The sequence below is a fragment of the Pseudophryne corroboree genome, chromosome 6 (genome assembly GCF_028390025.1).
Source record: "Pseudophryne corroboree isolate aPseCor3 chromosome 6, aPseCor3.hap2, whole genome shotgun sequence".
Taxonomy (NCBI): domain Eukaryota; kingdom Metazoa; phylum Chordata; class Amphibia; order Anura; family Myobatrachidae; genus Pseudophryne; species Pseudophryne corroboree.
Window position 1 is genome coordinate 347,944,600 of NC_086449.1, and position 21,709 is coordinate 347,966,308.

Below are 21,709 nucleotides of genomic sequence, written 5' to 3' on the forward strand. Positions count from 1 at the left end.
AGAGGGGCCGCCCGCATAAGGAATAACAGCATCCTGAAAAATCACATCTTCCACAGATTTTCTCCAGCATGCAGCCTTAGATTCAGACTTATCTGGTCTACGGTTAATCAGATGCATACTGTCACGTATCTCTTTCACCCATGCAGGCTCTTGGTGTGCCGGTAGCGCCACCACATTACAACTCTGTGTCCCTAAAATGGCTTCCTCCGGGGAGGAACTTCCTGCCTCACACGTGTACAGCACACCAACAGACACTCTGGGACTTATTTTGGGGACAGACCCACAGTAAAATCTGTCAGAGGGACACAGGATAGGAGCAGCCAGTTCACAATCCCAGCGCCAGTATTTCCTGTGAACACAGCATGTCCACAGCCTAACAGCGCTTTTTAAATAGGAATATACACAAATGCACCACAATCGCTTTGTGCCCCCCTTAATAGCACCCTGTACTTGTCAGAAGTGGAGGAGAGGACCAGCGTGTTCTCTGCAGCCTGAGGAGAGAAACTGGTGCTGAGTAGTGTGCTGGCTGCCTGAGGAAGAAGCTCCGACCCCACAATGGTGCGTCCTTACACTCATACAAACACTGTAATATTTATACTGGCGGGGGTAGGGCTGTGCCAGCGGCAACTTATGCCCCCTTTTAGCCAGTTTGAGGTTATTTTTCTTGCTGCCCAGGGCGCCCCCCCGCGCCCTGCACCCTGTAGTGCCTGTGTGTGTGGGCAGTAATGGCGCGCTGCGCTCCTGCCAGCTGCGCCGCACCTCAGCCGTCACTTACTTGATAGAAGATCATTCTTCTTATACTCACCTGTCTTCTGACTTTGTGAGGGGGGTGACGGCGTGCTTTGGGAGTGAGCATCTAGATACGGCTAGCGTTCAGTTCCCTTCAGGAGGTAATGGTGTCCTGTCAGCCAGAAGCAGAGCCATGAAACTCTGAGGAAGTTGGTTCTGCTTCTGCCCCCTCAGTCCCACGAAGCAGGGAGTCTGATGCCAGCAGATCTCCCTGAAAATAAAAAACCTAACATAAGTCTTTTCAGTAGAGCTCCTCAGAGTGCATCCAGTCGACCTGGGCAAATTTCTAAAACCGAGGTCTGGAGGAGGGGCATAGAGGGAGGAGCCAGTTCACACCCAATGAAAAGTCTTTGGAGTGCCCATGTCTCCTGCGGATCCCGTCTATACCATGGTCTTGATGTCGTCCCCAGCATCCTCTAGGACGTATGAGAAATAGGGGCTTTTGTGAGACAAAGCCGCCATTTCAGACAACCGCCTTGCGGATGCCAAGGCCAACAACATGACTACTTTCCAAGTAAGGAATTTTAACTCAGCCTTACGTAAAGGTTCAAACCAATGAGATTGCAGGAACAGCAATACCACATTAAGATCCCACGGTGCCACTGGGGGCACAAATGGAGGTTGGATGTGCAGCACGCCTTTCACGAAGGTCTGAACTTCTGGAAGGGAGGCCAATTCTTTCTGAAAGAAGATTGACAAGGCTGAAATTTGTACTTTAATGGAGCCCAACTTTAGGCCCGCATCCACACCTGCTTGCAAAAAATGGAGCAAACGCCCCAGCTGAAATTCTTCCGTAGGAGCCGTCTTGGATTCACACCAAGACACACATTTCCTCCAAATACGGTGGTAATGCTTTGCTGTTACTTCTTTTCTAGCCTGAAGAAGTGTGGGAATGACTTCACTGGGAGTACCCTTCCAGGCTAGGATTTGGCGTTCAACCACCATGCCATCAAATGCAGCCGCGGTAAGTCTTGATACACGCACGGTCCTTGTTGTAACAGGACCTCCCGTAGAGGAAGAGGCCAGCGATCTTCTATGAGCAACTCTGGAAACTGGAACAATGAGTATCGCCTGAACCCTTGTTCTTCTTATAATCTTTATCACATTTGGAATGAGTGGAAGTGGAGGGAACACATAGACCGACGGAAACACCCACGGTGTCACTAGGGCGTCCACCGCTATTGCTTGAGGGTCCCTCGACCTGAAACAATATCTCTGACGTTTCTTGTTGAGGCGGGACGCCATCATGTCTATTTGAGGAATTCCCCAACGACTTGTCACTTCTGCAAAGACCTCTTGATGAAGACCCCACTCTCCTGGATGGAGATCGTGTCTGCTGGGGAAGTCTGCTTCCCAGTTGTCCACTCCTGGAATGAAGACTGCTGACAGAGCGCTTGCATGTCTCTCCGCCCAGCGAAGAACTTTCGTGGCCTCGGCCATTGCCGCTCTGATCTTTGTTCCGTCCTGGCGGTTTATGTACGCCACTGCTGTTATGTTGTCTGACTGAATCAAGACGGGCAGACCGCGAAGAAGATGTTCCGCTTGCAGAATGCCGTTGTAAATGGCCCTTAATTCCAGAATGTTTATGTGCAGACAAGCTTCCTGGCTTGACCATTTTCCCTAAAAATTCCCCCCTGTGTGACTGCTCCCCAGTCTCGGAGACTTGCATCTGTGGTCACCAGGATCCAATCCTGAATTCCGAACCTGCGTCCCTCCAGAAGGTGAGAACTGTGCAGCCACCATAGGAGGGAGATACTTTTCTTGGAAGATAGGATTATTTTCCGGTGCATGTCCAGGTGAGACCGGGACCACTTGTCCAACAGGTCCCACTGAAACACCCTGGCATGGAACCTGCCATACTGCACTGGAGAATCGACACTCTTGCAGATTTCAGAATCTGTTTTACCATGTTCTGTATTTCCAGAGCCTTTTCCACTGGAAGAAACACTCTGTAATTCTGTATTCAGAATCATACCCAGGAACGACAGCCGTGTCGTCGGTACCAACTGTGATTTTGGCAAGTTTAGGAGTCAACCATGTTGTTGCAGAATCGTCAGTGAGAGCGCAACGTTTTTCAGCAATTGCTCCTTGCTCTCGCCTTTATGAGGAGATCGTCCAAGTATGGGATAATTGTGATTCCCTGCTTGCGCAGGAGAACCATCATTTCCGCCATAACCTTGGTGAAAATCATCTGACCCGTGGATAGACTAAACAGTAACGTCTGAAATTGGTAATGACAATCCTGAACAGCATACCTCAGGTAAGCCTGATGTGGAGGATATATCCTCCACAAGTAGGCATCCTTTATGTCGACCGACACCATAAAATCCCCCTCCTCCAGACTGGAGACCACTGCTCGGAGAGATTCCATCTTGAATTTGAATTTTTTTAGAAAGAAATTGAGGGATTTTAGGTTCAGAATCGGTCTGACTAAGCCATCCGGCTTCGGTACCACGAACAGACTCGAATAAAAGCCCTCCCCCTGTTGTGACGGGGGTACCGTGACAATGACATGATTTTGACACAGCTTTAGTATTACAGCGCATACTACCTCCCTTTCTGGAAGAGAAGCTGGCAAGGCCGATTTGAAAAATCGGTGAGGGGGCACGTCTTGAAACTCTAATTTGTACCCTTGGGTTACTATTTCTAATATCCAAGGATCCAGGGCCGAGTGAACCCAGACCTGACTGAAGAGTTTGAGACGTGCCCCCACTGGTGCAGACTCCCGCAGAGGAGCCCCAGTGGATTTAACAGAAGCCGGAGAGGACTTCTGTTGTTGGGAACTTGCACAGCCTGTGACCTTTTTCCCTTTCCTCTTCCTCTCGCAGCAAGGAAGGAGGACCCTCGTCCTTTTTTGTATTTATTGGGCCGAAAGGACTGCATCCGATAGTGGGGCGTTTTCTTTTGTTGTGCAAGAACATAAGGTAAAAATGACGACTTACCCGCGGTAGCCGTAGATACCAGGTCAGTGAGGCCGTCGCCAAACAAGACACTACCGTTAAATGGTAGAGACTCCATAGTCTTCTTAGAGTCAGTATCAGCATTCCATTGATGAATCCACAATGCCCTCCTAGCCGAGACTGCCATGGCATTGGCCCTTGATCCCAAAAGGCCAATATCCCTTGCAGCTTCTTTTAAATATGCTGCAGCATCCCTGATATGACCCAGAGTAAAAAGCACGCTATCCCTGTCCAGGGTATCTATCTCAGATGACAAGTTATCTGCCCACTTTTCAATAGCGCTACTCACCCATGCCGAAGCAACGGCAGGCCTGAGTAGCGAACCTGTAGTGACAAATGGATTTTAGTGTATTTTCCTGCTTACGATCTGCAGGATCCTTTAGGGCTGCCGTGTCAGGAGACGGAAGCGCTACCTTTTTGGACAGATGCGATAAAGCTTTGTCCACTGTGGGGGTTGACTCCAACTTTTCCCTGTCCCCAGAGGGGAACGGATATGCCACTGGAATTCTTTTGGGAACCTGTACCTTCTTGTCAGGATTTTCCCAAGCCTTTTCAAAAAGAGCGTTTAGTTCATGAGAGGGAGGAAACGTTACCTCAGGTTTCTTTCCTTTAAACATACAGACCCTTGTATCAGGAACAGCAGGGTCCTCCGTGACATGTAATACGTCTTTTTATCGCCACAATCATGTACTGCATACTCTTAGCCAGTTTAGGATCAATCTGGCATCACTATAGTCGACACTGGAATCAGAGTCCGTGTCGGTATCTGTATCTGGGTAAATGCACGTTTCTGTGACTCAGGTATAAGCTTGCGACAATGCATCCTCCATGGATTTCCTCCATGTCTGGTTCTTAGACTCAGATTTATCTAAGCTCTTAGTCAACCGAGCCACATTTGCATTCAAAACACTCAACATATTTACCCAATCAGCCATCGGCGGTGCCGACACGGTCACTCCCACTGCCTTTTCTGTCCCCACTCCAGCCTCCTCCTGGGAAGAGCACTCAGCCTCAGACATGTCGACACACGCGTACCGACACCCACAACCACACTGGGGCTATAGGAGACAGACCCACAGCAAAGCCTGTTAGAGAAACACAGTGGGAGTTCTGCCAGCTCACAACCCAGCGCCTATCCCGGTTCTGAAGCGAGTAATATACTGTCCAGACCTGTTAGCACTTTTAAATTCAATAAAATAACACCAAATCACTTGTGCCCCCCCATCCCCCATCCCCCCCCCCCCCCGTTTTGCAACCTGTTACTTGTACAGTAGTGTGGGAGGCCAGGCTCAGCGTCTCTGCAGCTGTGAAGAGAAAATGGCGCTGGTCAGAGCTGTGAGGGCTAAGCCACGCCCCCTTAATGGCGCGCTTCAGTCCCGCTTATTTTTACATATTTATACTGATGGGGGTCTGTATTTAGTGCCCAGGCACTGTATACACTTGTGCCCGTCGCTATTTGAGGTTTTATGCTGCCCAGGGCCCCCCCCCCCCTGCGCCCTGCAGTGCCGTTTTGTATGTGGAAGCATGGCGCGCAGCGCGCCCGCTGCGCGGTACCTCAAAAGCAGTCACTGAAATCTTCTGCCATCACTGAAGTCTTCTGATCTTCTTCTACTCACCCGGCTTCTGACTTCTGGCTCTGCAAGGGGGTTGACGGCGCGGCTCCGGGAACGAGCATCTAGGCGTACCTAGCGATCAGACCCTCTGGAGCTAATGGTGTCCAGTAGCCTAAGAAGCAGAGCCTTGAAACTCACAGAAGTAGGTCTGCTTCTCTCCCCTCAGTCCCACGATGCAGGGAGCCTGTTGCCAGCAGGTCTCCCTGAAAATAATAAACATAACAAAAAGTATTTTTTCTGAGAAACTGAGAGCTCCTCAGTGTGCATCCAGTCTCACTGGGCACAGAATCTAACTGGAGTCTGGAGGAGGGGCATAGAGGGAGGAGCCAGTTCACACCCCTTTTAAAGTCTTAAAGTGCCCATGTCTCCTGCGGATCCTGTCTATACCCCATGGTTCTTGAAGCATCCCCAGCATCCTCTAGGACGTATGAGAAATATAGAATAAATATCTCGGAACCGGATTGGTATTGTAACCCTTGGAGCCTCAAAAATACCAGTCAAAGCTGCGACTGGAAAGAAACTGCCATTGGCCTGTATGCAGACAGGCACTTATGTAAGCTGGATAGTCTGTCTCGTCCAATTCGGCCATTCGCTAATCCTGTTGTCCTCCTTTTAGTTGCCAGCTTTAGGGTACAGAAACTTACTGATAATGCTAAATACCTGTTTATAGCACAGTGAGAAGTTGCAAGTCAGAGAGATCAAGTGAGCAAAATATTTAACCAATTAAAGTATATTTAAGAAAACATTAAGTCCATTTTGATTATACTATCACTCGTTGCAAAACAGTTTGGTTGTGTGTACACAGGTGTTAGTATTTTTAAATTTACCCTTTTAACTGTAGTATAGTGAAGACACACAAAGACCATTGATTTCTATGTAGATGAACTGATACAAGTTCACATAACCGCCTTTCCACCTTAGATGTCTGAACAGGAATGTAGGGTAGTAGAATTTTCCCCACCTCCCCTGCTCAATCATCGCCTATGAATAACAGAAAATAGGATTTTGGTACTTACCAGGTAAATCCTTTTCTTTGAATCCATAGGGGGCACTGGAGTACTCTTGGGATATGGACGGCGTAGCAGAACAAAGGCACTGAATATTTAAATTTAGAACTCTCCACCCCTCCATATCCCAGAGTACCTCAGTGTACGAACCCAGTGTTTTTACTGAGCGAACTACAATAGAGAGGTTGACAATGGAGAATTCCTATAACATAACGGACAACAACAAAGTTGACCCATAACGTTAATGTCAACTAAACAGTTGACAGCATAACCGATAGACCTTTATAGTTTGAACCAATCGGTGAAAATGTGTTACCATAAGCTCCTCTGAGCTTAATACAAACCAGGTAAACCGTGTTACCCTAAGCTCCTCTGAGCTTAAAACAACCCAGGTAAAACTGCTCTGGGTGGGCGTCCAGTGCCCCCTATGGATTCAAAGAAAAGGATTTACCTGGTAAGTACCAAAATCCTATTTTCTTTTTCATCCACTAGGGGTCACTGGAGTACTCTTGGGACGTACCAAAGCTTCCCTCGTGGGCGGGAGAGCTGTTTGACACTTGTAACAGTAGGCAGCCAAAGCTAGATGCTGATGCCGCAACTGTCTTATAACGTGTAAACGCGCACAAACGTGTGCACTGAATGCTATGTAGCCGCGTCGTAGACGCTCCACGACCAGCTGGTCTTGACATTCCCACAGAACCTGTGGGATGTGCTATTACTTACGTAGGCGACTGTAACTTAGCCTTAAAGTAAGCCTGACTTGTAGTCATTGTTATCCAACTGGATAATGTCTGCTGAGAAAACTGGCTAACCCCAGTTGGCAGCATTATAGAGAACAAGCAACGTATCCGTATTACGTACTGTAGACGTTCGGTACATATAGACGCGTAATGCGTGTACCACATTCAGAATTCTAGAATGTGCTGTCAACACAGGAACCCCTATTGGTGTATTGATGTGAAGAAAAAGAAATCGGAATTGGTCCGAATTTCTGCTTTGTCATGAGAAAACTCAAATACGGTGTCTTGGAATACAAGGCACCCAAATATGAAAACAAAACCCTTGGCGAAGCCAAGGCTAGAAGAAAAATGTTTTCCAAGTGAAAAACTTAATGCCCACTTGTCGCCTGGCGCTGTAGATGGGATAAATGGAGGGTGCACTTTGATGACACCTTGTAGAAAGGTATGTACCGACGCAATAGAGTCAAAGGTATTTGAAAATAACCTGACCCCACAGATACCTGTACCCTCAGTGCAGATAAACGCAGGTCTCCATCCCAGCCAGTCTGTAAAACAACAGAATACGGGTAACTTGAAAGATGATGTCGGAACTTCCGAGCTTCACCACCTATAGGCACACCAAAATTTTGTAATAATGAGCTGCTGTAAGCGGCTTCCTAGCTCGTAACATGGTTGGTATAACCGATACTGTAACGCCCTATTTCTTCTCTTAAGAGGGTGGTCTGAACCCCCACCCCGTCAACCGCAGCCGCGGTACCTAGGTAACTAGGGGTAAAAGAACGGTCCCTGTTGTAACAGGTTGGACGTATTATGAGCGGGCCAAGATCGTGTGCAAGTATTCTTTGGAGATTCGAGACGCAAGCTCTTCGAAACCCATGAGATATCACCAGTATGACTGTGACAAACTGTCTTATGATCCGTGTTAGCAACGGAGAGAGCAGCTGAAAATTGTGGAGCCAGATACACGAGGCTGAATGACCACACGAATGTGATACCCTCCACCGCCACTGCCCTTGTTGACTGTCGTTCTGTACACATACTGAGCGTTTGTAATTGTGGCGAGATGCCATCATGTATACCTGAGAGTAACTCCACCTGTGGATTCACATATGAAACACCTCTGGATTTAATGCCCAGTTTTTAGGATATAAATCCCGACGGGTGAGATCATCTGTCTAACAGATGTCCACTACCGGAATGAACCCCGTCGACAACATCACCTAATGGTGTTCTGGGCAATTGAGGATTCGAGCTACCTGCCGCATTGCCATGCGGCTTCTTGGTCTTCACTGTTGTTGTGTATGCAACTCCCGTTGCGTTGTCTGACACTTGTCCAGACTGAAAGCGAAGCCTGTAGTGCATTGTAAATTGCACGGAGTTCCAGGACATTTATAGACAGCAATCTGTCGTAATCCGTTTTAGAACTTTTAACTACAACTCCTCAACCTCTGAGACTCTCGTCCAGAGTATATACTATTCGCCCCCCTGAGGGAAAAGCGAGTGAAGGCCGGCGAACTAAAGCGCTTTGAAATCACATCATTATTTGTAACAGGCGAATACACCAATGTACCACTAGTGTGCGTGGCTTTTGCACTAATTACTAGATGTACATTTGTTCTTGCTGGTGTAGTAGGTAAATGTCTTTGATTTACCGTATTTATAATCATGCCTAGGAATTGAAGTCGTTCAGACGGAATTAGATGCGATTGTTTTTGAACTTGACCTGCCACCGCAGTATATATTAGTAGCGCAAGTTAGAGGAACTCTGTTGAGACAGAGTTCTTATGAGCAGATCGTCTAAGTATGGAACGATTGTCACTGGCAGGGCTCTGAGATGAGCTATCCTCACCAACATCACTTTGATAAATACCCGAGGCGTTGACAAGAAGCCAAATGGTAGACCTGAAATGGTTAATGGTTGTGGCGTTTTGGTTGTGGCGTTATGCAAACGCTAGAACCCGTAATGACCAAACCGATATGGGTAAATACGCATTGTGAAGATCAAGTGCAATTATGCAATTTTGTGGCTCCAATATGCAAATACTAACCGCAGAAAATCCATTTTCAAACTGCATTAAGTGACTTGCTGATTGAGACTGCGACGGAGCTGTGTGGTTTTGTTACCCCAAACAGAGGGGAATAAGTAACCCTGACTCTGTTGGTGTACTACTGCCTGGATATAAAAACAGCTGAAACCAGCAGAGACTAAATGGCAACCTGCCAAACCGTTCGACAGAGGCAGTCTTGTCCTTTAATCTGTAAATAGCAGAGACATCCATGAGTTGATGTCTGGAAGCCCCGCCAATGTAACGTGTAAAGACGCACTTCCACAATTGGAAAATGGAGATGGCCTAAGAGGTCATCAAGCCACTGGCTTGCTGACTGTAGCGTCTTGTCGTTACAAGGCGTGACTGTTTTATACCACCGCCTTGAAAAGACTGAAGTCTAAAGGGATTAAACGCCAGACCAAAGTATTTCCATTTTGATACTGGATGCGGTAATAGCTGAATATCAAATTTAGGACCAACAAGCTCTGGCCTTGTCGCGCTTAAACTAGCGACGATGAAAAGTGAGAATCGAAGTAACCGGCGTTAGCAGAAGCTTTACAGATATACTCTGCAGCTTCTCTTGATCGTCATTGTTTCCATACATAGAGTCTAGTGACCCCAATGTATCTTTTGACACAGACGCATTTACCAATGGCGGATCGCGTCATTTTGGAAACGATTAAATAGTGGTTAGAGTCTCTCAGTCTCTGTAAAAATGGAGACATTGCCTCACTGGGATTTAGCAATGTATGGTTGTCAAAAAAACCCGCACTATCTGAGTGCTGGTCTAATGTACCCTTCTCACTCGTAGTTATCGGTGTGAGATTTGACATAGAATCGTGCATTAAATTATAAGACCAGTTAAATAAACACCCTGGTACCCAAAGGGAAATTGGCCCTTTGGAAAGACTGTCCTTTGTTAGAGCTGGCGGAGTAACTTCCGAGACTCCGATGTTACCGCTCTTTTAATTTGAATTGCCAATGCTTAACATAGGATCTTTAAACTTATTTTTAGTCTGCGCTAGAGCCTTACTCGCTATGCAGACAGACACCACAATAGGCAACGGACAGACACTTGCACGACTTATTGAAGTTATTATGTGTCATATATATATATGAAACTCATGGTTGTTTCTCTCTACGGAAATCTGTAGTAAAAAGCGAAAGATTTATTCGATCTGAAGAGAAACCAGAGTATTCTTTATGTGAAAAGCAGTTCACATGGGCATGTGAAACCCGAACCAAATTCCCACTAACACCCCTGCGCCTCTGGTGGCTTAGAGATGTAGGGCAGGAATGTTCCAGAATTACAAACTGGAAAAACAACAGGAAGCATGGTTAAAATGGCCCCTTTGCCATGCTGACTGTGATAATCACAGAACAAGTTACAATTGTTCCGTGTTAATATAGCCTCTTATAATCACAGTATGGGTACAACACATGCTCTATGAATAAATATATATATATATATATATATATATATATATAGGTTCAATAGCCTATGATAATTACAGACATTAATATATGCTCTATAGCCTATTATACAGCATTAATATAGGCTCAATAGCCTATTATACAGTGATAATCATATACATTAATATAGGCTCAATAGCCTATTATACAGCAATAATATAGGCTCAATAGCCTATTATACAGTGATAATCTCACAGTTATACATGATTAGGCTCATATCACAGGACAGGTTATAATACATGTCTGCATTATTTACTGTCACATATAGCTACATAACTGCTGTTTATATAGGTATTTTACATACCCTTTCCGCAGTGAGCCGCCAGATTCCACCGCCCCCCTTCCCCCCTGTAACGCTGTGTCTTCTCAGGAAAGGCCGGGAAGACTTGCAGTGAGGCTTGCAGGGAGGCTGGTATTAATCTGCGGTGCTGGGCGGCTGGACGGAGCAGCGGCCCGGTTGTCACCATGTTAACGCTGTTAGTGAGCGTCTGCGGGTGAATGTGCTGGGCGGTTGGACGGAGCGGCTGGGACGGGCGGACGTAGCGCTGCCGTCTGGAGCGAGTCTCAGACGTAGCGGCTGGGCGCTGTGGCGGGCGGTGCGTGGCAGCGGCATTCACTCTGACCCACCTAGCGGGGCGGCAGCCTGCGCTGACCGCCCCGTTCCCCAGCTTACCTTTCTCCTATTCAAGGCTGCGACGGGGCTTCTCTGTGTAAGCTCCGTCCAGCTTTCAAGTCATCTTGTTCCTGGCTGCGACGGGGCTTCTTTCTGTAAGCTCCGTCCAGCTTGTTCCTGGCTGTGACGGGGCTTCTTTCTGTAAGCTCCGTCCAGCTTGTTCCTGGCTGTGACGGGGCTTCTTCTGTAAGCTCCGTCCAGCTCTTTGATCATTTCTTCCTGGCTGTGACGGGGCTTCTTTCTGTAAGCTCCGTCCAGCTGTTGCAGGAGACACTGCCTGTGGCTGTGAGGGTGCTCTTTGTGAGGACCGACACGCCATGCGCTGCCCTGCAGCGGCACCATCCCGGACCCATGTTTTTCCAGAAACTGGGAAGGGATGTGCTAAGTGTAAAAATTAAAAATTAAAAAGTCAAAATGAAAAATTAATAAAATCTTCCATCCAAGTGTGGGAATCCCACAAGCCGATGTTAGTGCTTTGAGCACAGAAAAAACACTGGGTTCGTACACTGAGGTACTCTGGGATATGGAGGGGTGGAGAGTTCTAAATTTAAATATTTAGTGCCTTTGTTCTGCTACGCCGTCCATATCCCAAGAGTACTCCAGTGACCCCTAGTGGATGAAAAAGAAAATAAGAATTTACTTACCGATAATTCTATTTCTCGGAGTCCGTAGTGGATGCTGGGGTTCCTGAAAGGACCATGGGGAATAGCGGCTCCGCAGGAGACAGGGCACAAAAAGTAAAGCTTTACGATCAGGTGGTGTGTACTGGCTCCTCCCCCTATGACCCTCCTCCAAGCCTCAGTTAGGTACTGTGCCCGGACGAGCGTACACAATAAGGAAGGATTTTGAATCCCGGGTAAGACTCATACCAGCCACACCAATCACACTGTACAACCTGTGATCTGAACCCAGTTAACAGTATGATAACAGCGGAGCCTCTGAAAAGATGGCTCACAACAATAATAACCCGATTTTTGTAACTATGTACAAGTATTGCAGACAATCCGCACTTGGGATGGGCGCCCAGCATCCACTACGGACTCCGAGAAATAGAATTATCGGTAAGTAAATTCTTATTTTCTCTATCGTCCTAGTGGATGCTGGGGTTCCTGAAAGGACCATGGGGATAATACCAAAGCTCCCAAACGGGCGGGAGAGTGCGGATGACTCTGCAGCACCGAATGAGAGAACTCCAGGTCCTCCTTAGCCAGGGTATCAAATTTGTAGGATTTTACAAACGTGTTTGCCCCTGACTAAATAACCGCTCGGCAAAGTTGTAAAGCCGAGACCCCTCGGGCAGCCGCCCAAGATGAGCCCACCTTCCTTGTGGAATGGGCATTTACATATTTTGGCTGTGGCAGGCCTGCCACAGAATGTGCAAGCTGAATTGTATTACACATCCAACTAGCAATAGTATGCTTAGAAGCAAGAGCACCCAGTTTGTTGGGTGCATACAGGATAACAGCAAGTCAGTTTTCCTGACTCCAGCCGTCCTTGAACATATTTTCAGGGCCCTGACAACATCTAGCAACTTGGAGTCCTCCAAGTCCCTAGTAGGTGCAAGGCACCACAATAAGCTGGTTCAGGTGAAACACTGACACCACCTTAGGGAGAGAACTGGGGACGAGTCCGCAGCTCTGCCCTGTCCGAATGGACAAACAGATATGGGCTTTTTTGAGAAAAAACCACCAATTTGACACTCGCCTGGTCCAGGCCAGGGCCAAGAGCATGGTCACTTTTCATGTGAGATGCTTCAAATCCACAGATTTGACTGGTTTTAAACCAATGTGATTTGAGGAATCCCAGAACTACGTTGAGATCCCACAGTGCCACTGGAGGCACAAAAGGGGGTTGTATATGCAATACTCCCTTGACAAACTTCTGGACTTCAGGAACTGAAGCCAATTCTTTCTGGAAGAAAATCGACAGGGCCGAAATTTGAACCTTAATGGACCCCAATTTGCGGCCCATAGACACTCCTGTTTGCAGGAAATGCAGGAAACGACCGAGTTGAAATTTCTTTGTGGGGCCATCCTGGCCTCACACCACGCAACATATTTTCGCCACATGTGGTGATAATGTTGTGCGGTCACCTCCTTTCTGGCTTTGACCAGGGTAGGAATGACCTCTTCCGGAATGCCTTTTTCCCTTAGGATCCGGCGTTCCACCGCCATGCCGACAAACGCAGCTGCGGTAAGTCTTGGAACAGACATGGTACTTGCTGAAGCAAATCCCTTCTTAGCAGCAGAGGCCATAAGACCTCTGTAAGCATCTCTTGAAGTTCCGGGTACCAAGTCCTTCTTGGCCAATCCGGAGCCATGAGTATAGTTCTTACTCCTCTACGTCTTATAATTCTCAGCACCTTAGGTATGAGAAGCAGAGGAGGGAACACATACACCGACTGGTACACCCACGGTGTTACCAGAACGTCCACAGCTATTGCCTGAGGGTCTCTTGACCTGGCGCAATACCTGTCCCGTTTTTTGTTCAGACGGGACGCCATCATGTCCACCTTTGGTATTTCCCAACGGTTTACAATCATGTGGAAAAAACTTCCCGATGAAGTTTCCACTCTCCCGGGTGGAGGTCGTGCCTGCTGAGGAAGTCTGCTTCCCAGTTTCCATTCCCGGGATGAAACACTGCTGACAGTGCTATCACATGATTTTCCGCCCAGCGAAAAGTCCTTGCAGTTTTTGCCATTGCCCTCCTGCTTCTTGTGTCGCCCTGTCTGTTTACGTGGGCGACTGCCGTGATGTTTTTCCCACTGGATCAATACCGGCTGACCTTGAAGCAGAGGTCTTGCTAAGCTTAGAGCATTATAAATTTACCCTTAGCTCCAGTATATTTATGTGGAGAAAAGTCTCCAGACTTGATCACACTCCCTGGAAATTTTTTCCTTGTGCGACTGCTCCCCAGCCTCTCGGGCTGGGCTCCGTGGTCACCAGCATCCAATCCTGAATGCCGAATCTGCGGCCCTCTAGAAGATGAGCACTCTATAACCACCACAGGAGAGACACCCTTGTCCTTGGATATAGGGTTATCCGCTGATGCATCTGAAGATGCGATCCGGACCATTTGTCCAGCAGATCCCACTGAAAAGTTCTTGCGTGAAATCTGCCGAATGGAATTGCTTCGTAGGAAGCCACCATTTTTACCAGGACCCTTGTGCAATGATGCACTGTTTTTAGGAGGTTCCTGACTAGCTCGGATAACTCCCTGGCTTTCTCTTCCGGGAGAAACACCTTTTTCTGGACTGTGTCCAGAATCATCCCTAGGCACAGCAGACGTGTCGTCGGGATCAGCTGCGATTTTGGAATATTTAGAATCCACCCGTGCTGTTGTAGCAGTATCCGAGATAGTGCTACTCCGACCTCCAACTGTTCCCTGGACTATGCCCTTATCAGGAGATCGTCCAAGTAAGGGATAATTAAGACGCCTTTTCTTCGAAGAAGAATCATCATTTCGGCCATTACCTTGGTAAAGACCCGGGGTGCCGTGGACAATCCAAACGGCAGCGTCTGAAACTGATAGTGACAGTTCTGCACCACGAACCTGAGGTACCCTTAGTGAGAAGGGCAAATTTGGGACATAGAGGTAAGCATCCCTGATGTCCCGGGACACTATATAGTCCCCTTCTTCCTGGTTCGTTATCACTGCTCTGAGTGACTCCATCTTGATTTGAACCTTTGTAAGTGTTCAAAAATTTTTTAGAATAAGTCTCACCTAGCCTTCTGGCTTCAGTACCACAATATAGTGTGGAATAATACCCCTTTTCTTGTAGTAGGAGAGGTAATTTAATTATCACCTGCTGGGAATACAGCTTGTGAATTTTTTCCCATACTGCCTCCTTGTCGGAGGGAGACCTTGGTAAAGCAGACTTCAGGAGCCTGCGAAGGGGAAACGTCTCGACATTCCAATCTGTACCCCTGGGATACTACTTGTAGGATCCAGGGGTCCTGTACGGTCTCAGCGCCATGCTGAGAACTTGTCAGAAGCGGTGGAACGCTTCTGTTCCTGGGAATGGGCTGCCTGCTGCAGTCTTCTTCCCTTTCCTCTATCCCTGGGCAGATATGATCTTATAGGGACGAAAGGACTGAGGCTGAAAAGACGGTGTCTTTTTCTGCAGAGATGTGACTTAGGGTAAAAACGGTGGATTTTCCAGCAGTTGCCGTGGCCACCAGGTCCGATGGACCGACCCCAAATAACTCCTCTTCCTTTATACGGCAATACACCTTTGTGCCGTTTGGAATCTGCATCACCTGACCACTGTCGTGTCCATAACATCTTCTGGCAGATATGGACATCGCATTTACTCTTGATGCCAGAGTGCAAATATCCCTCTGTGCATCTCGCATATATAGAAATGCATCCTTCAAATGCTCTATAGTCAATAAAATACTGTCCCTGTCAAGGGTATCAATATTTTTAGTCAGGGAATCCGACCAAGCCACCCCAGCTCTGCACATCCAGGCTGAGGCGATCGCTGGTCGCAGTATAACACCAGTATGTGTGTATATACTTTTTATGATATTTTCCAGCCTCCTGTCAGCTAGTCCTTGAGGACGGCCCTATCTATAGACGGTACCGCCACTTGTTTTGATAAGCGTGTGAGCGCCTTAGCCACCCTAAGGGGTGTTTCCCAACGCGCACTAACTTCTGGCGGGAAAGGGTATACCGCCCCTAATTTTCTATCGGGGGGAACCCACGCATCATCACACACTTTATTTAATTTATCTGATTCAGGAAAAACTACGGTAGTTTTTTCACATCCCACATAATACCCTCTTTTGTGGTACTTGTAGTATCAGAAATATGTAACACCTCCTTCATTGCCTTTAACGTGTGGCCCTAATAAGGAATACGTTTGTTTATTCACCGTCGACACTGGATTCAGTGTCCCTGTCTGTGTCTGTGTCGACCGACTAAAGTAAACGGGCGTTTTAAAACCCCTGACGGTGTTTTTGAGACGTCTGGACCGGTACTAATTGTTTGTCGGCCGTCTCATGTCGTCAACCGACCTTGCAGCGTGTTGACATTATCACGTAATTCCCTAAATAAGCCATCCATTCCGGTGTCGACTCCCTAGAGAGTGACATCACCATTACAGGCAATTGCTCCGCCTCCTCACCAACATCGTCCTCATACATGTCGACACACACGTACCGACACACAGCACACACACAGGGAATGCTCTGATAGAGGACAGGACCCACTAGCCCTTTGGAGAGACAGAGGGAGAGTTTGCCAGCACACACCAAAAACGCTATAATTATATAGGGACAACCTTATATAAGTGTTTTCCCTTATAGCATCTTTATTATATATTTCTAACGCCAAATTAGTGCCCCCCCTCTCTGTTTTAACCCTGTTTCTGTAGTGCAGTGCAGGGGAGAGCCTGGGAGCCTTCCCTCCAGCCTTTCTGTGAGGGAAAATGGCGCTGTGTGCTGAGGAGATAGGCCCCGCCCCTTTTTCGGCGGCCTCGTCTCCCGCTCTTAACGGATTCTGGCAGGGGTTAAATATCTCCATATAGCCTCCGGAGGCTATATGTGAGGTATTTTTAGCCAGAATAGGTTTTCATTTGCCTCCCAGGGCGCCCCCCTCCCAGCGCCCTGCACCCTCAGTGACTGCCGTGTGAAGTGTGCTGAGAGGAAAATGGCGCACAGCTGCAGTGCTGTGCGCTACCTTTAGAAGACTGAGGAGTCTTCTGCCGCCGATTCTGGACCTCTTCTTACTTCAGCATCTGCAAGGGGGCCGGCGGCAAGGCTCCGGTGACCATCCAGGCTGTACCTGTGATCGTCCCTCTGGAGCTGATGTCCAGTAGCCAAGAAGCCAATCCATCCTGCACGCAGGTGAGTTCACTTCTTCTCCCCTAAGTCCCTCGTTGCAGTGATCCTGTTGCCAGCAGGACTCACTGTAAAATAAAAAACCTAAGCTAAACTTTTCTAAGCAGCTCTTTAGGAGAGCCACCTAGATTGCACCCTTCTCGGCCGGGCACAAAAATCTAACTGAGGCTTGGAGGAGGGTCATAGGGGGAGGAGCCAGTACACACCACCTGATCGTAAAGCTTTACTTTTTGTGCCCTGTCTCCTGCGGAGCCGCTATTCCCCATGGTCCTTTCAGGAACCCCAGCATCCACTAGGACGATAGAGAAATGTAGTGTTCATGCTAGCACCCTTCACCTGTCACAAGCCATGCAGTTTCTCTTACAGATCAGAGTGTGCTAGAAGCATAAGAGAGCGATACCCTAGGCAGGAAAGAGGAACTGCACGGGTTGTGCAAGGTGCTAGAATGCACACTAGAAACGTGCATTGCAACATTGCCAATCCATAGACATCTATGATCCCAACTTCAGATTCTAGGCCAAATATAATAGCCCACAATTTGCAGGAACCAGCGCAATTCCAGTGGGATAGTGTGTAGATTTAAAGTGGCAAGTAGTTTAAACCAGGTTGATTTTGTCTTTAAATTAATTGGCCTTTTGAATCTAAAAACTATAGTGCCGGCTCCCACAATTTGCAGGTTATTACATTTGGCCTTCTGCCTCTTTGCTGTTCAGCTATCAAAACTAAGTGAAGAAGAAATAGAATTAAAGTGAAGTACACAAGCCATAAGGATTGGGACTATCCTAACCCCATTCTTCCAGGTAAATAAAAAAATAAATAAAAAAAGTGCATATAGTAATACACTCTATAATGATATGTCACTGACCTGTAACCTGCTTAAGTCTTCAAGGTCTTTCTGAGAAGACTGCAGACCCTCCGGAGTTTTACAGGAGCCCTGTTCATAGTCACTGATCTGTCTGGAGAGTCTCATGATCACTTCATCTTTTGCTTGGATTGTCTCCATCATCATGCTGAGCTGCTCCTTCAGCTCTGTGACACTGCACTTATGGTCCTCAATCTCCTGATGAAGACGCTCCTTCTCCAGAGTCGCCTTCTCCAGCAGGAGGCTCAGTTCCCGAACCTGATCATCTTTTTGCTGCAGCAATTTCATTTGGTCTTTAGAAAGCCTATCGGTGAAAGGGCTGGCAAAATATTTATCATACTGGGATGACCTCAAGGATTGCTGCAAAAGCTTTACAAGCTCCTGGGGGGGAAACAATTAGACATTTTTAGAACAAATTGTAAAAAAAAAATTAAACACATACATATACACACATACACATACATACATACATACATACATACATACATAGTATAAAAAATTATGATGATGATGATTATTATTATTTTTTTATTGTAAAAGTAGGCCAGTATCAAACTGTTCAACATGCACAAAACTGTGACCCCAAACAATATGAATTTGTGGGGTCACAGTTTCAGCATGCAGAGTCCTGGGTTATGAACCACTGCTGCGCTTTTTTGTGTACACACGGTGAGATCCTTGCTATGCCCAATTTTAACTATGCGATTTCCCTTGAACTCCCCTAGAGCCCAGAAGCATAGATTTTGATCATCTGTGCTTATGATTTTGTCTATGTACGATTTTGACTAAGTGCCAATTTTGACTATACTGTGTACTAGATAGTACACTAGATAGTCAAGATTTACTTTTCAAAAAAAGGGGGTTGAGGTAGAATACTGCGCGGTATAGACTGTAGCTAAAAACACAGGGTACCAGCGCTGGCTGTAAAAATTATAAAAAAAGACGGTTTGCTGAATATAAAATAACAATTTATTAAACCATTAAAAAACAGGAATCGATTCTTATAATCTAATAAATAACACTTGTGATCATAATCTCTCCCTGGATGAGATATATTAAAAGTCCACTGTTCCTGAGGAAGCTGGATCACTCTGTTGCCAGCGAAACACGTTGAGCTTACTTACCTACCTGGATACCACTCTCCGACATTACATTGGGACTCTGACACTTTTGGCTACAATTGGACACTGCTCCTATCACTGGGAAATTACTACAAACAAAGACCGATCCACACCTGCAGCTAGCAATGGACTCTTCCTAAAGCTGATGCTATCATATACATCTACTGTGGAACTGGTAATTATTTCTGCTACAGTGAATGCCATCTGGAGATTGTCCTAGCCTTAACAACATATGTCTCAGAGAACAGTGGACTTTTAATATATCTCATCCAGGGAGAGATTATGATCACAAGTGTTATTTATTAGATTATAGGAATCGATTCCTGTTTTTTAATGGTTTAATACATTGTTATTTTATATTCAGCAAACCGTCTTTTTAGAATTTTTACAGCCAGCGCTGGTACCCTGTGTTTTTTCTTCTTTAGTATATTGGGGAACTGACCATCCCCTTACCAGCTGTTGCTGACTGCGCACTTACATATTCTTTATTTCATAGACTGTAGCTAGCCTGGGGGTGGTCACAGGGCTCCCCTGTTGGGCCCAAGTCAGAAACAGATGCGTACAAGAAAGGGAGACCACTCCTATTTGGCGCTAGTCAGCTTACATCCACATGAGATACTGTGATATAGCCAAAACTTAATTAAAAATAAGGCATGTGTCAAGTGTAGTAAAAACAAGTTAAAGTTTTAATTTAAACAGACACTTTTTTAAAACATGACACTTAAATTGGGGTGGTCTTCAGTATGCCAGCGGTCGGGCTCCCGGCGACCAGCATACCGGCGCCGGGAGCCCGACAGCCGGCATACCGACACCTATTCTCCCTCGTGGGGGTCCACGACCCCCCTGGAGGGAGACTAAAATAGTGTGGCGCGCGTAGCGCGCCACCGTGCCCATAGCGCGGCGAGCGCAGCGAGCCCACAAGGGGCTCATTTGCGCTCGCCACACTGTTGGTAAGCCGGCGGTCGGGCTGCCGGCGCCGGTATGCTGGTCGCCGGGAGCCCGACCGCCGGCATATCGTAGTGAACCCCTTAAATTGAACAAGAGTGAATAACATAGGGAATCCTACCAAGATGGTGGCCGGAGCCGCAGGTGTAATATGCAAGGTATACCCGGGAAAGATACCCTGCATAAGGCTCCGGAAGGCGAGAATTCCCTGTGGAATGAACCGAGTCCAAAACAGTCCTTGGTAGTCCGGGGCGCTGGTAGGCAGACACCAACGCGTTTCGGGAGGTATACCTTGCATATTACACCTGCGGCTCCGGCCACCATCTTGGTAGGATTCCCTATGTTATTCACTCTTGTTCAATTTAAGTGTCATGTTTTAAAAAAGTGTCTGTTTAAATTAAAACTTTAGCTTGTTTTTACTACACTTGACACATGCCTTATTTTTAATTAAGTTTTGGCTATATCACAGTATCTCATGTGGATGTAAGCTGACTAACGCCAAATAGGAGTGGTGTCCCTTTCTTGTACGCATCTAGTCAAGATTTACTTGCCTGCACAGTTTATCTAGCCTTACGATACCAATCCCACGGGAGCGCACATCGGGATCGAATCTGTATTGCAAGCTGCCTAATGGTGTATACACACGGTGAGATATTTTCTTATGATTTTGACTATATAGTCAAAATCGTAAGAAAAGTTAGTGCAGATCGCAAGGTGAAAGTCACCTTGCGATCCCAATACGCAGTCGGCATCGTAAGCCTAGATAGACTGTGCAGGCAAGTCAATTTTGACTCTCTCATAGAAAAGATAGTCAAAATTGACATACTGTAGTTAGTATTGCATGCACACTCATTATGTGCTTGCGATACCAACCTAGCCCGTCGCATTGTGAGAATCAGGGTTACCCCGAATCTCACTGTGTGTATGCACCTTAACACCTTGAGATATGCACTAACTTTCCTTAAGATTTTGACTATATCTCACCGTGTGCACACACCATTAGAGAAATACTTTGTGAAAATATTATGTAGAAGTGAAATTCTTCTTAAAGTTAACAAATATTTAAAAATAAAATAAATATCAAATAGAATGCATGTATAAAATATACATTTATTTTAATCCAAAATAGAAAAGGTCAATATTATAGACTATTTGTATTAATCCTGTAAATTTACTGAAGTGTCAATAACCCATCAGTGATCAAACCTTGTGTCGGTAAAAATAGGATTTTAATTACCTACCAGTAAATCCTTTTCTCGTAGTCCGTAGGGATGCTGGGGTCCATTTAGTATCATGGGGTATAGACTGGTCCTTTGGGTGCCAGTGGCACTTTAAAGGGTATATGCAATTGCGGTCGAATTCCGGCTGGAATTCAACCGTTTTTGGATTCGACACAATTCGACAGTTGAATCCCGGCCGCCGGGACCCGAATTCGACATATTCAATAAAAAACGGATTCGACAGTCCCGCAGTCGAAAAACGGACCAATTGACGAATAGTGTGCGTCCTGGATTCGACTTCATGGACGGCACAAAAGTGTTCAATAATCTTGAAAAAAAAATGCGTGGGGTCCCCCCTCCTAAGCATAACCATGACAGGGGATCCCCCGTATTTTAATAACCAGCACCCCGCTCT

The 21,709-nt window shown here is 46.6% G+C and overlaps 1 protein-coding gene and 1 non-coding gene across 3 annotated transcripts in view; both read right to left on the bottom strand.

The window, feature by feature from the left end:
- Positions 1-21,709, bottom strand: part of TBC1D2B (TBC1 domain family member 2B) — a 111,322-nt gene that overhangs the window by 38,909 nt on the left and 50,704 nt on the right. For both annotated transcript variants that reach the window (XM_063926552.1, XM_063926553.1), the window contains one exon: positions 18,012-18,389. In XM_063926552.1, the coding sequence (XP_063782622.1) occupies positions 18,012-18,389 (378 nt within the window). The remainder of the gene's footprint in view (positions 1-18,011; positions 18,390-21,709) is intronic.
- On the bottom strand, positions 10,240-10,355 carry LOC134938738 (U5 spliceosomal RNA). The gene has a single exon (XR_010181232.1). It is a non-coding gene; the product is annotated as a U5 spliceosomal RNA (small nuclear RNA).